We start from the raw sequence: 15,817 nt of genomic DNA, 5'->3' as shown, positions 1-15,817 counted from the left end.
AAAGGCAGATCCTGCAGATGTTAGAAGTGGTACAAATCTACTTTCTAGAGGAGTTAAGTGCACTCTGTAGCACTTCTTGCTCTACCCAACTTTAGGTTGAGAGAGAGTTCAGAAGTCAAATTCAACTCAAAGTAATGCTTTAACTTAATAAACCTCCAAACTGACAATGGTATTTCTGCAGGCAGCAGAGACTTCCCTGACTTGCTTCCTTGAGTTTCTACAATTTATTTATGTTTTTTTCTCTTACTTACAAGCCTTGAATCCAAAGTCCAATCATTGTCTCAAAAAGAGAAACTTGACAGAAAGCAAGCTTGACCAGGAAACTTTCACTGGCTCCCTTCTAGACCAGAACCTCATCATCAGTTCTGTGTGTCTTATTTTACATCGTGTTGCAGTAGCTCTTCATGGAAGAGCTGGAGATGATCCTTTTACAGTTTTATGGGCTGCTCATTTTTGATTTTTCTCTTATTCAATCTGATATGGACTAAAACTTCAAGGGGGTTTAGAAAGAAGTGTATGATGAAGCCACTCCAAATTACTGTGTCTAGCTCCTATTGATGCCATTCTGCAAATATCAAATTCGATTGCTCATCTACAAAAGAATATGTAAAACTTGAGATTTTTAGACAAGGCATCAATAGAAAGACACTTCAAAATAATGAGAAATAATATCAAAAGGCTAGAAGAACTTACATTTCTGTGACAATTTTTAAAAACAATTCTGCCTTAATAAGAGTAGCAAGAAGATGACTCAGGTACAGCAGAGTACTATGGTCTTTATTTCAAAGTACTTTGCACTGCTCAGATAATGACACTTACCCCACTAGGCTTCTAATCTTGTGCAAAGTCCAACATTAAAAATTTAACAAAAAAAATAAACAAGATAAAAAGCCAAAACCAAAGTATAGATAATCTCAGATGAGACCAGAAATGGAATTAAGAAGAAATTTATGTGTGTGGAGCAAAGCCAGCTTTCAATATAACAATTAAAAGCTAAAGGCTCCTACTCTAAGTGTTTTGGAAGAGGTCGATGTTAATGCAAGTGACCAAATTTAATCACTGCTGAGAAAAGTCATGTACCACCACTCCTTCCTCTTGCCAGGTATTGTCATTGTCTCCAGACCTGAGCTCTTGTGACAATTTCAGTTCTCCAGCCTCTGACTCTCACTTAACCAAAAGGCATCAGTTTTCCACCAGCATAATCTAAAGCTACATAGGGTGCTAATGTGGTTTCCAAACATGATCAAGCAGAATATCATCATAGGGTGCAGCATTTTCAGGGACTCTGGGAAATCCTGAAAGTTAACATTTAACTGCCTCAAACTATTTTACAATCAGGGTCTCATGTTCAACAGGATATAGAGAATATCCAAGAGACTGTTTAGTATTCTCCTTTCACTCCAAGCACAATTTAAACCTTAGGTAGCAGAAGAAAAGCTCCTACATGAATACAGGGGACCATACAGAGCTTTCTTTCCCAACAGCAACACAGATATGCCACAACTTAATCTCATTTGCCACATTAAGTAAACAGACAGATGTTCACGTGGAAAAAAATCAGTAGCAAGATACTCAATATCTGAATTAAATTTTTCTTTGTATTTAATAAACTGAAAAAAGGGTGAACAATGAGGTAGCATGTTTTTAGATTTGACACTTAGGTTAGCTGAGGTTACAAGAAAGCTGTGGGGACTTCAAAAGAGAATAAATGCTGCTGGATAAGCGCATAGTGCGGCAGCCAATTGATTTTACTAATGATAAAAGAAAACAAACTAGTACATGCTGTTAGAGATAAATTTAATTGCACACTTTCCAGGTACAAGGTGTCACTGGAGAACAAAAACTACCCCCATGTCTAAGTGTATGACACAGTAGACAGAGCAAGCAGCCTAGGTGTTCCCATTCACTCACGCTCTAGCAAAAGAATAAATTGTATTGGTAACTCAGTACAAACAGAATGGTCATGCATTAAAAATAACTTCTAAAAATAATAAAACCGCCATCTGAAACTTGGTGTAGTCAGGATGCAGTTAAGGCCATGACTTGGCAGGAGCTTTAAGATGACTGACCATTTCTAGCTATCTGAATATCGTATCACAAAGCGCTAACTAAAACCGAACCTTGAGAGATACACATGATAGGAGATATACTTCTCACAATACAAGTTAAACAACAGCCAATGCAGTCTAGGAGGAAATGCCCCCCTTGAGAAGGCTTTTCTGTAACAGTCTGGCACAGAATAATTCATTGCTTTGCTCAGGCTCTTGTCGGAGAAAAAAATATTAGTCTAGTTGAACATCTAGTCTGATTTGATCTGGCAGTTATACTCCAGGATCATTCTCCAGGGTTTTCTATTCATTAAGACCATAGTCTATATTTTAGGTAACAGCAACCATTTATATTTTGCAATCTCTTTTCTTATTTTCATTGCAGCTTGTGGTGCAGCTTGTGGTAGGCTGAGTGTCCCTGTAACTACGTGGTTTGATTTTTTTTTTTTTTTAGAGATTTTAAATAATTTGCACTCTCCTTTCATTGTTGTCTCTTCTGATGGGAAGTGCATCTCACCAGCACCTCCTCTCATACCTACAGCCACCCCCACAGCTCCTGGACCTTGTTCAGAGCACCCCTGCAGACAGCAGAGCAGACCTGACTCCCTGAGCATCACCTTCATGAGATGAGAGTGCATGTACTCAAAATAACAGCATTTTCCTCTAGGGCAAAGAACTAAGGGCTGTCCATATCCCTAGAAATAATTTTCTTATAAAAGCACCTCAACTGCTGCCAAAATACCATTTTGTCAGGGCAGAGGTGGATGTTTATAAGGCTCTGTGAGGCACAGCTGGCAACGGTTCACACCATGGCCGGGCTGGCAGCCCGCAGCTTTTACTCTCACCCTCAGGGTTCTGCTGCAGGCGTTTGCCTCGTCTTCACTGCTCTTTGGCCAGCCCCTGGCTTTGCTATCTCTTCTCTTTCAGCCACTCTCCAAGGATCCTGATTATAAGCCATAAAAAACTTTTCTCTCTGCTCCTTCTCACCATCCCAGATCACTGATTAGAGGCAACAAACATTCAGGAACCAGTACTGCTCCGAACTGACTCCTCTTGAGTGAAGGTGTTGTACCCCTGGCATCATTTATAAGGGCATTATTTTAACAAGGTGAGATTTCACCTTGCTCCTGACAGTAATCATGTTAATACAGAATATCAATCATATAAATATTTAAAGCCTCACTACAGTATTGAGAGAAGCAATTAGTAAGTCTCCATATAGCCCTAAGAAGGTCCAAATGCTAAACTTGATAAATATTCATGTTAAAAAAGCTCCTTGAGCTTCCACTGTGCTAGGAGACACTGACAGTGCTCTCTGGGGATGAAGCCTTGATGATACTGTGCATGTTTTCACTCCTTTTCTCAACATGATGTTTCTGTGCTCCACTGCCACGATGCCAGCCCTAGCTCCAGGCACCACTTGGCCAATTGGCCAGGCTGCAGGGGCTCCAAAATCCCACAACATCTAAAACTTGCATCGTACCACATCACCAGCAAACCTGAGCATGGAGCAGCAGTTACTGCTGGCAGTAATACAGACATTTCAATCAGCTGGAAGAGGAAAGAGACCCCCCTCAGTCCTCACCAAGGTGTGCAAATGCATATCTAGGAGCCCAAAAATGCCTGGAGGATGCTGCCCTGGCACAGAGAGGCACCCAGGGTAATATGGCATGGAGAGAACACCACCAAAACAGTGTGACAGGTGATAAAATATCTGCTGCCAGTTCATGGATTAGGGGTTTACCATTTTTCCAGACCATTGTTGGATTTTAAGCACAACTTGTTACAGTAAAATAATGCAGGGTGATCTCACCAGCTTGCTATGTCAGTCATAAGCCAATGACTAGATTAGATGGTAACTAGCTAAAAACTAAGCCAGGAGTTTGTCAGAAAGGAAAGACCATTAATAAATCCAGGTGGACCGACATGGTCACTTACACACAACCACAGTCATTTAACTCACAGCCATGAATACACTAAAAGAGTTAAGGAAACTCCAGTATAAGAAAAATTATTTCTTAATTTATCTAGTTCTTTTTTATCTATTTCTTCTTTTTTTTTCTTTTTTTTTTTCTTCAGAATGAAGAGCCAAAACAACTGGTTTTAACTCCTTGTATCCTTTCAACACAGCATTTGGGTGCAGGTACCTGTAGCTGGTTGGCAGCAGTAAATACTAACCTCTACCTTGAGAGTCACTACTAGAAACCATCAGGTAAAAAAATTAAAAAATAATAAAGACAGAGCAGATGGCCCCAGCTGCTGAAGGAGCACATTGCTCCTTGCTGCAGCTCCAGAAAATACTCAGCATCATCAAGGTATGCAGCGTGCCTGGCACTGCTGAGATCTGCATTTCAAACACCCGAGGCACCTTCCATCTGTCCTTTCAGGTATTGACTGCGCCCAGAAACTTACTCAGCAACACCTTGTCCTTGTCTCACCTGATCAGGCCTCTCTGCAAGATGTTCACTGATAGCAAGTGCCACCCTAGAAAGGCAAAGCAGGGTAAGGCAAAACAAGACAGCAGAACAGGCTGTTTGACTGACAGCTCTTTCTGCTCCACCCCTCTTCCCATCGCAGAGGGAATAAACAGCAAAGTTCTGCTGCAAGAGCTCAGTACATCTCTGTCACCACATAATAATGATGATAATTATCAATAATAACAATAATCTGGATGTAAAGCTGCTCCAGCAGTTGGGACTAATGGATGCAGAATCTAATACCAGCCCTCCTAGAAGCTGCAGTGGGCTGCCAGCTTTGCAGTGTTTTTTTGAAACTCAGAGAAGAGAGAAGCCTGGGCACCTGGATTTGCAGATAAACGTGCTGGTCCCTTGTTGGCAACACTCTGACAGCCTGTTAGTGGCTGTGAAGTCGTTTCATTAGACTGAAGAAAATGTAATTCTGTAATTTCCACTCAGATCAGCTGATGAGATTCTCTTGCATTCCTTCACTACTCCTAGGTGGAGAGCAGACCTCTCTTTCTTGTCCATAAACACTAGACATCATGCAAACCCACCACCCACTGCTTGTCCATAAAACAGTCCATGGAGAGAAGGCAATCTCTGTGTCTTCTCAGCTCCATTACATGCAGAATACCTGATGCCTTTTCACACCAGTATTTTTCTTTTGGAGAATCAGAAGTTTCTCCATTGAAATTAAACACAGTGTTATTTTCTCATTTGGTTCTCCCCAATATATACTGAGTAATTAGCATATTCATTTGTTTAGTTCCCCAGAAACTATACGCCATGGGAAACATTCTAAGTTGTCAAATGCAAGTCACCAATTAGTCCAAGACATTTAAGAAAGACTCATTGATTAATTGATAAATGTATCAGAGTGCTGACTAATCTGTGAAAAATCACCATGATGCATCCTGCCGTCCCTTCTTTTGTAATAAGATTCTTGATTTAACTGACAACTTGATTTTTCCTTCTTTTAATTAAGGGGAAAAAAACAACACAAGTATTTTTGGAGGGTGTCTATTCAATTTTCTGGTTATGCTTGAAGTGAAATCTACTTCACCTCATTAGTTGAAAAGTAAGGAAATGAACCTACTCTGCAAACTAGAATTTGTCACTGGGGGTCAGAGTGCTGATGTGGAAACTTAAAAGCACCTTCATCACTCTTCTCTTTATTATACGTATTTTTTAAGGCTTCTTTCTTATTACATGAATTAAAAGAGACTTCTTCAAATCCAGCAGAGATGTGCTGCTTACATTTCCCATACAGCAAATGGCAGCTTTTGTAACAGCACAGTATCATCATATGTAGTCTATATAGAATGTCCAGGGTAAAATATACAGAGTAAAAATGATTGAACATTCACAATTACATTTCCAAGCAGTAATACTCTCCCTGATTGGTCCATGGCCACAAATCCCTGTTACTCTCAGGAATTCTGCTGAGGTATGGAAATTTGCCCCCCTAGTCACTGATACAGGTTTGGGTGCTGCCATGTCAAACAGGATATAAAACCTACTAAAGCATTTGTACATGTGTGGATTTCCTGACCTCTGTCTCTTAGAAAAGAAGATAAAGTCCACTCCCTCGCTGGCCAAGGTGGCATCCAGAGCGCTTGCAGATAGCTGTAAGAAGAACCATTTTTCCAAAAACTATAGTTCAAAGGAAACTAAGGTAAGAAACTCAGTGTTACACAAGATGCCAGACTTTCTTCTCAAAATGAGTGTGTGTAATAGTGTAGAGATGCTACTTATCACACCAGATAAAAGAGACTGAGGAATAAGTGATGGATTTCTGGAGTCTGTCAGCTGTAATAGCAGCACTGGTTAATGTTGTGACTCTGCCAAGAACCTTTACAGTTGCTGTCTCGTGTTGTCGTAAAAACTGATCCACCAAGCTGAGTATAATATACAATATATCTGCCTCCCCTCCTAGCTAAAGTTAGAGTAGGACTCTGCAAAGCTTGACGACTACAGCACATGTGAAGCTGAGGAAGACATGTCTTTGGTCCATGTGGTATGTAGTGATGTTCAATTCAGCCCACAAGTTCCTTTGAGGCTCCATTTTCCCCTAATGAAGCTTTTCCTCCTCCCCTCGCAAAGCCTGCAGCCAAGATACTTATTTTGGTCCAGCCCAGCAAGGGCTACGGAGCTGGCCCCAAGGGACCAGTGCCAGCACCCAGCACAGCTCCAAGCTGCATCCTGGCTCCCCTGAAATAACAGCAGCTATTCTCATTTCTCACAGTATTTCCATAAATTTTCCATGCCCATTCTGAAATTATAACTTTTTGCCAAAAAATCTATTTAGTGACGTTTGCCTGTGAAGAAGAGTTTGGGACATCAACACCTAATCCTGATGCTCTGGTGGAAAAGAGGAATAATTACAACTCCTCTTCAGACCAACAATACATACTTGCCTGTAAATATGCAGCATGGTATATACCTTTAAACAACCTTAACTAATCATTTCTAGGCAGAACAGAAAATCTATTTCCATTAGTTTTCAAAGACTCAAAAAGTATGTATGTAGGAAGATCACTTCCATAAATTCACCTTTTTAGAGTCACAGGGTAACCCAGAATTTATGCAAGTGCAGGTCAATCAAATAACCCAGTATTTATATGCTCCCTTTCAAGCTCCAGGGAACTGGAGTAAAATGCTAAAAATAAAATACACATGTTGTAATAAGCACAAGATTTAGAGGTATAACTATTCTGACAGCCCAAAATAAAAAGCTTTACGCACAAGATCTCAATGGCTAGGTCTGTACCTAAATCACATATTGATTTAACTCACTGTAGACAAGTTATATAAGCTTTGGAATTATGCATGCTTGATCAATGTGTTTTAGAAATGAATCTCTCTCTGACTTAATCATTTAGGCAAGGGAAGAAGTCACATAAATATCTCTACATTTTACTTTATAGGACAGTAAACCAATTTCTAATCAAATCTGTATGTAAACAGCATTATTTTTTTCCAAGAAATATCAATATTAAAACACTTTTCAAAGAAAAACTGAAAACACATCAAAAATGACTAAGTGTTAGCTATTAAAGACACACATTATATTGATGCACATGTACACAAACACGATGATCTGAGATACAGGGGCAAATGCAATATCCCTTTGTAATATCCAGGAATGGTGTGTCCTAGCACCACATTGGAAAAAAAAAATGAATTCAGAATCTCAGACAGATGAGAGAATTGGATGCATTTGAGATTTTACTCCTTTGAAATGCAAACTGTGATTCTACACTTGAGTGCAGGAACAACACCCCACTTCAAACATGCTGACCCCAGTATTGTAGGGGAGCAATAACTGCTTACACCTATGCATGCAAATTTCTAAGTATTTTAAAATGGAGGGTATTTTCTCAGGTTAGAGACAGGGAAACTGAGGCACAGAAAGGCAAAATAACCCCCTGAAAGGCACAAGGCGAGCTCAGGTATAAATGCCTTGGCAGTGAAGGGTTTTGTTTGAATGTCAATCTACACATGGAAACCTCATTTCTTAACCATATTGCTGGTCAAATCCCACTGACATCAGAGGGAGTTCAAGGACTGGTTCTGACCTCGCTTAGAGGTAGGTCCCAAACACACTCCTCAGCTTTTCCCTAAGCTCATGTCCTGGCTAATTTTGGGGCACTGCAGCCAAAAGTTAAAAAACTGACTCGTCGTTGCAGTTTCCCTGAGTGGCCTCAGCAACAGCCCCCTCGCCCCCCACCAAAATGCCAACACCATTCATGGGTCATTCCCAGCAGCACAAAAACAAGCTCTTCTCCCAGCACAGCATCTCCCTCACCTAGTGGAGACTGAACCTCAGCACAGATCCATGGCCAAGTCCACATTGATACTCTCTAAGTTAACAACGCATGAAAAATTAGGCAAAACGGATTGCTGCAGCCTCAGGGGATTCCCTGTGAAAGGGCATAGTTAAACAAGGAAGGAAGCCACTTACCGTACAGGACTGTAATGAGCGACACGGGCATGACCAGGATACCCACCAGCATGTCTGCCACTGCCAAGGACATCAGGAAGAAGTTTGTTGCGTTCTGTAACTTCTTCTCCAAGGACACAGCCATAATTACCAATATATTCCCCCCAATGGTCAGCAGGATGACAACCAAGATCAAAAGAGCTGGCCAGTTCTTCTCCCTCACGGACATCCGAGAGACTTCACCCTTCTCAGAGGCATTAAGAGGATCAGATGTAGGCAAACTCTGATTCAGAGTCAAATTGCTGCTTAATGACCAAGCCATCAGACCACCATGCGAACTAAAATCCAGCGTAACAGACACTGTAGTTAAGCTGAGTAATATTCCAGTGCTACTTAAAGTGCTCATCGTCAGGGACTGGTTTTTCTGTCTCTTAACCGTGCCTCAGAGATGTTCCCTTTTCCAAATTGCAGGTCCAAGGCAGATGCCGAACTTCACAAAACCTGAGCCAGAAAATCATTTGCTCTTCCATAGTGAAACAACTTTACGGAAGTTAGCGTGGAGCTCTTCTAGTTTCCGTGGATGCAGTGGAAGATGACCACTGACCAGCAACCTCAAGAGAAAGGAGACTTTGCAATCTCCAGCTGGTTTCCAGGTCCACCATTCTGAAAAGTAAAGAAAAAGTATATTCTTCACTGAAATCATAGTATACACTCCACCTTCTTTATCCCCATGCAAATGACATCCTTATCCTTTCCCTTCCTGCTGTTTAGGATGTTCTTCAGACTGACAGTAATTTATCTTATGGGTACAGACTTTGCCTACCATCATGGGGGAGACAATAACATCAGTGTGTTCTGGCTGGTTAAAAGCTGATTATCACTAATTAAATGTTTTGTGAAACCTGCAAAAGCAAGTCTGAAGAGCAAAATATGTTTCAATTGATAGCCACTTCACAGATGCTCTGCCGCTGTGTAAAATAGTAATCGCACAAAATTCCAACCAATCCAGAGAGTGCAGCCAAAGCGCAGTGTAAACTATCTCCTTAAATGGAAGTGTTTGGATATATTTTGTATATTCTGAAATAAAGCACAGTTGTAAAACCCTTCAGATGTTAACAATTAACTCTCCTATAATAACAAAGACAGCAGTTTTTTGGGGAAATAAAAAGTGGATAAGGTACAATTCATATTAGGCAGCATTACATGATGCTATACTGTTAATCTCTCCAAAGAAATAGATAACAGAGACTTAAGAAATCACCAGCTGGGCCAGTAAGCCCAGTCCCACCAACCTGCTGCCCAGCACATGCACGTTTCAGCACCCTCATCACACGCACAGCCAGTAGGATAGATTTCCTCAGAGTATCTCACATGATTTATGCTTCTTCATAAATTAGTTGACACCGAGGGCAAGTCAGATTACATCCCCTGACTGCCCATTTAATACAGGCCAGAAAGCATCATGCTGCTGCCTCTGAAGGAGTCCATTAGCCTCATCATTGACCTAATTCAGCAAATTAAGCATCCTCTTAACTTCAGGCACATGCCTACACCTGCTGAGGCTAAGGGCAGGTATTCCCAATCCTGGCTAAATCACATCCTCAGGAACTCAATCATTTTTAACTGCCAATCCTGTACTGATGAAAACAGCAGCTTTACTTTGATTGTTCACTGGATCAATCAGGATCCAAGCAACCATGTACAGCATAGGACAAAAATCGCAAAAGGAAAGGAGTTAGGACGTAACCCCCCCACCCAGACACACACACTGTATGGAAGGAGAACAAAATCAATAGCATGCAAATTTTGTTGAGCAAATCCTCAACATTTTGTGTAGTCCACAGGAAGAAAAGCAGTTCTGTTGCTGTTAAATAAATAAACAAAACCCAGATTTTGACCCTTGAATACACTGTGGCACATGTGCAACACAGCCACTTGCTGTCCAAGGATCGAAACTGAATGTAATTCATGGGATTACATTAGATTTTATGTAACATAAGAAGCACTAAGAGTCCTATAATAAAATATTTAGCATTCATGGAGCTCTTGGAAACTTACTAATGGGCTCTGTGCACAAAAACATTTCTTAAATGAGCAGTGTGTACAATGAACCAAGATTTGCTTCTGCATCATAGTTAATTACTCCCAAAGGGTCTCTAAACCACATATTTAGGAAGAAGTATTACATTATGTGCACAGAAAATAATTTTGCATCTGCATATGCAGATGAATTAGCAAGTAGTCACTGGACCACTTTTATTTCCAAGTTAGCTGGTCTAAAAAGTCTCTAGAAGGTTTAAAAATACTTCTGAGTATTATTTTCAAAACACAGCTCTTACTTTAAAGATGTGAAAAAAAACCCCATTTTTCCACATCACCTTTCCACGGTGAAGGAGACACTAGGCAGATTTGTGGCACTTGAACTTTTCTAGGCATGACCCCCCCAATAAACGCAGTGTGAATTTCTGTGTCTCCAGAAACTCCCTCTCTTGACTCTTGGTCACCCCTAATCACACCACAATAATACTTCTGCAGCATGAGCAGAAAGTTCATGCCCAAACATGAGGACATGGTCAGACAGCAGGACACCCAGGACTGGTCTTATGTCTTCTCTGGTCTGAGCTCTTGGAGGTTTTGGAGAAGGTCACACCACCATTACTCTTACCACAGGTGTGAATGAGCATGATGTTCTTGTCATGAGCTAGTTAGAGCTGCCAGAGGAACATGGGTAGTGAGATACCTTAACTCTAGATCATAAAAAACCCAAAGGGACCAACTAAACCACAACAGGACATTTTCTGAATTAAATATATCTAATTTTATAACTGTTCAGGACTGAATTCTGAAGTGGCCAGTAGCATCATTCTTCCGTAATTTGTAATAACATTTTCTTGCATGAATCATGTTTAATCAGAACATGGGGTTAAAAAGATCAGTAGGCAGAACTATCGCTTGCTTATTCATCAGTTTTATTATTAAAATTAAAATATACATTTTATGGCTACTAACATACTGCAAAGCATGCAGTTCTAGAATTATACTATTCACCAAATACAATTTGATTTGAATGAAGTTATCCTCAGAGGGAACATCAGTTTTGTCAGGAAGGTCTAAGAAAGAGATACTTCAAAATTCATTTGCTTGCTCTAGATGAGCAGTTTTCAAACCACCACAGAGACAGACTTCGAAAAAAATGCTTTTTTATACAAAGTAAATTCTGCAAACCTGGTACACAGTAACTTCTCAGCAAGTAATCTACATTTTCTAGAGTCTAACAGATTTCTCAATAATTCTCTCCCCACTCTGCTGTCAGTAATTAAAAATGTGCATGTTCTACATGCGAAAGTAAAATTATACTATGACATTGAGAAACTAAACTTTTTGAATTAGGACTATAATGGTAAATATTAGTCTCAGACTTCAAATTCAATCTTTGCTATTAGAAAGAATTATGATTTCTTTTAAAACTTGGGCCATTCACCTGCCTGTTACTTGGAGTAACCGTTACTATTTTGAGGCCAAAGTAGAACTATGAAAAGAAAAAGAAATCACAAAGACACCTAAAATGCCTTTTCCAGGTGCAATTATGGAAATGTAACATCTGAAATTACTGGGTACATATGTAGGAGAGGTGCATAGAAAAAAGTGATGACAGTGACAGGAGTTCTGCCTTATCCTATAGCCCCCAAATTCCTGGTTTAAATGGAGTGAATGCAACATACTGAGTGAGCATGCGATCTCCTCATCCAGATCATTGATAAGGATATTAAACAGAAAAGGCCCCAACACTGAGCAGGGATAGCTTGGAGAGAGCATCAGGATAAAAAGGATTTTCAAATGTGGTATAGGTTTTAGCCAAGACTATAAAGGTTAAAAAAAAAAAATCTCTTAATTGCCTTAAAATCAATAAATCAATAGAGGAAGCATTTTGTACATTCATTTTGAAAAATGATACATGGGAATTTGACTACAGCAATTCTCAAGATTGGGCTCCACCTTCAAAATTAACCATCCTCTTGCTTTGATGATACTTTTATATTATTTTACATGGATTCTGGCTTGAAATTATCAGCCTTCTTTTTCACTGCATCCATCGGTCTCCATAAGGTAAAACTTTGTGACTAATTCCCTCAGTTACAGTCTTCTAAGCATATCACTGTACCAGAAAAATAATTCACATTTTATTCATAAATTCTGCATATATTTAAGAAATAGCTCCATAATTTTAAATTAAAACCTGTGCCTACCACAGATCTTTCCAGCAGCTAAATACAAAGCACACATGCTGAATTTTGTGATCAATCATCAATTCTAGCTCAATCTACTACTGACAGTCCTCAGAATAATTTAAACCTTCAGCAAAGCCAAGTTCTTGTCTGTGCCATTTTGATAGAGGTAAGTAATGAGTTCTTTGGGTGCTTTTATTTTTCCTTCAGTCTTTAAGTCCAGTTCAGAATAAACTGAAGCTAGAAAAACATCTTTGTTTCTCTTCTATCAAGAACACATGAATTATTTAAAGCAAGAGTTTGGTTTGGTGAAGTTTTCAGATATTCCAGTAGGTTAAATTGAAGACAAACAAAAGCAACAGTGGTTCATAAGCCTGTACTGGTGGGTTCACATGCCTTTGGGAGTGTTTACGAACATTAGTCTTTCTAAAAGGAAAAAACCAACCAAACAAACAAACAAACCTTTTCTGGAATAAACACAATTATTTTTTTTCCTATGAATTAAATGCATTCATCTTTTACTCTTCAAAGCTCAGAACATTTTCTTTTGGAGAAAATCAGCTGCCCGCTGAGAACTCAAGATGTTCCCTAGCCCCCAGCTAGGATCCTGCCTTTCCTGGACAGACTGCAGAGCTCCTGTGCTCTTGTAAATCATTTAATAACTCTCTGGGACTCAAAAGCCTGAATGTTAACAATACATATTCAAAATTCGGTAAGAAATAAAAAACTTAGCCCAGAAAAAGAACCTGAGCCCCAGACAGACCCAGAGAGGAGAATAATATGTTATTTCACAATAAGTCTTGCTGTAAGAAACAGAAGTACTTATATGATCAAATCCAATGACTTTCATCAATCCCTCCTGCAAGTAAATCAAGTAACATTCAATGGCTTGTTAAAGGCGCAAAGGCCATATGTAAGAGGGAAAAAGATTTTCTTTTCACTTAACTGTCAGCAGTATTCAGTTCTCTGAGTTGCATTCACATTTCATTGATTAGCAAATGAAAGACAACAAGTCGTTAAAGATCAAACATATTTTTGAATCAAAAGTCTTTCCTTCAGCCTTCGTTTTTATGGTAGATCTCCATAAGGGTAAAAATAAAACAGAGGTTGAGTAAATGGAACTGCAAGAACTGTGATTTTTGACAGGAAAACAGTTGCAGAGACTTCACAGCTATCTGAGCTAGACAGTCAGATGATGTAAATTTTCATGGCTCCATGAAGCCCTTTATAAAATGGCAAATAATTTTAAATTATGTAATAGGATATAGAGTTTAGGCTCAAGAAGGCAGATTTAAGGCTTCATTCATTCTTCACTCTAAACTCTGTATTTCCTTCTATCTGCATGTTTACTAATTTATCTTTTTAATGCATTGCAAAATTCATTTTCATTTTTCTTTGGAACAGAAAATTGCTTTAAAATACATTTTTTTATGACTCCCTTGCAAGGGCCCCTTAGGTTTTAGTGACAAATAAAATCATTTTTTTATATATATACACATTTCAGTATTTTAAGCACTTGCAACTCATCGTTCTCCTTTTCGTAGGAGAGCATCCCTATTTCTGGTGTGTGAGAATGCAGCAAGTCCAACAGACACCACCAAGGTGATTGGGGCTGAAGTTCGTTAAATACTTGGTTTTGTTCAGCACCAGGTTTGCTTCAGCCCAGATAAAAAGCATTGAGCAGGGATGTATTTGATGTCCACAGATACCTGCTGGTGCTTATAGAGAAAACAGTGAGACTCTTCCAAGAGCTGCACAGCAAAGCGACTAGAAGCAAATGTTAAAAGTGACAAATCTAAGGAAATTATGTATAAAATTGGAAAGAAATAGATAAAAGAAATCACAGTGGAGGTGGATAGACAAGAGAATTGGGTCACAGAGAGAGTGCTGCATCTCCATCTTTGGAGATGCTCAAAACAGCTGAGGATTACCCTCAGATGCTTGATCTAACTTTGAGGTTAATCCTGCCCTAAATATAGGCTTAGACAAGAAATCTTAAAGAGGTCCCTTCCACCTTAAATTATTCTACGGTTGGATCAGGAATGTTCTTCTGAGCAAAGCTGTCCAACCTGGGGATGTTTTTGAGCTTCTGTTCCTGGATACACACTCCCCATGCTTGTCCCTGCTACTCAAGCTCAATATGAGACCAGCAGATCTTGCCACCTTTTGCTTCCCCAAAGCCAGAAACAAACCTACACGCACAAGCGGGAGAGCACAACTGAGAGGACCACACTCTGCTCAATGTGGAGACCAGAACCCTTCAGCTCCATGAACACAAGCCCCTATCAAACAGCAACATTTACACAGCAATGCCATGTCCTCACCTCTGGCCAGCTGTTGAGGTCATAGGCATCTGAGGAACCTACGGTTCAAGTATATTCTGAAAAGCAGCAACTGCAGAAAGCCTCAATGAATTTTAGTCACCTGGTTGCATCAGGAAATCTTCCTGTCTTTCAAAAGCAATACATGCACTATCAACACAAAGACATGTTTCCACAATAATTTCAGTGGAAAAAGGAAAATCAAAACCTAATGATTATTCTGCAGATACTTGCTTCGAAATTAACTGAAGATGCAGTCCAGGGAAGTGTTTATGCCTAATTCTAAGTATTTAAATACTTTCCAGAGCCACTCTTGAACTGGCAACCATATTACTAGCACTTTGACTAGGGACTTCCTTTCCAAGGAATTATTCAATACTCTCTCTTCAGTTTTGCAAGAAATTCTGGACTTTTTCCCAGCAGTTACTGGAGATAAATCAGTGTAAAAAACCACTTAATAAAACCGTAGGGAAACCTCCCGAAACACAGATTTTTAGTACCTTTTTTTTTTTAATTCCGACACAGAAAATAACTATTTAATTACTTGCAAACTAAAAAAACATTATTTCATTTTTCACAGCAAGGGGAAACTGGATTTTCTCAGACACAAGTTCAAGTAATGGTATTTTGTAGGGTCATTATAGTGAATCAGTACCACTCTGTCCAAAACCAAACAGCATTAATTTCCCTCTCTGTATCCTCCCTCATACTGAGTCAGAAAGGCATTAATTTTTTCTCCAGACATTTCAAGGCAATACAAGCACACGGAAGAGATCTTAATCTACCTTCTAGCAGTAAGACTAGCCTTCTTATTTTTCAT

General features: G+C 39.5%; 1 protein-coding gene across 7 annotated transcripts in view; it reads right to left on the bottom strand.

Moving 5' to 3' along the window:
- Nucleotides 1-15,817, bottom strand: part of HTR2C (5-hydroxytryptamine receptor 2C) — a 215,870-nt gene that overhangs the window by 31,838 nt on the left and 168,215 nt on the right. For all 7 annotated transcript variants that reach the window (XM_069867449.1, XM_069867451.1, XM_069867445.1 and 4 more), the window contains one exon: nt 8,472-9,113. In XM_069867449.1, coding sequence (XP_069723550.1) covers nt 8,472-8,856 — 385 coding nt within the window. In that variant the 5' untranslated portion in view covers nt 8,857-9,113. The remainder of the gene's footprint in view (nt 1-8,471; nt 9,114-15,817) is intronic.

The sequence above is a fragment of the Phaenicophaeus curvirostris genome, chromosome 13, assembly GCF_032191515.1.
Source record: "Phaenicophaeus curvirostris isolate KB17595 chromosome 13, BPBGC_Pcur_1.0, whole genome shotgun sequence".
NCBI classification, from domain to species: domain Eukaryota; kingdom Metazoa; phylum Chordata; class Aves; order Cuculiformes; family Cuculidae; genus Phaenicophaeus; species Phaenicophaeus curvirostris.
The sequence above is the reverse complement of the archived record's forward strand: the minus strand, read 5'-3'. Positions and strand labels throughout refer to the sequence as shown.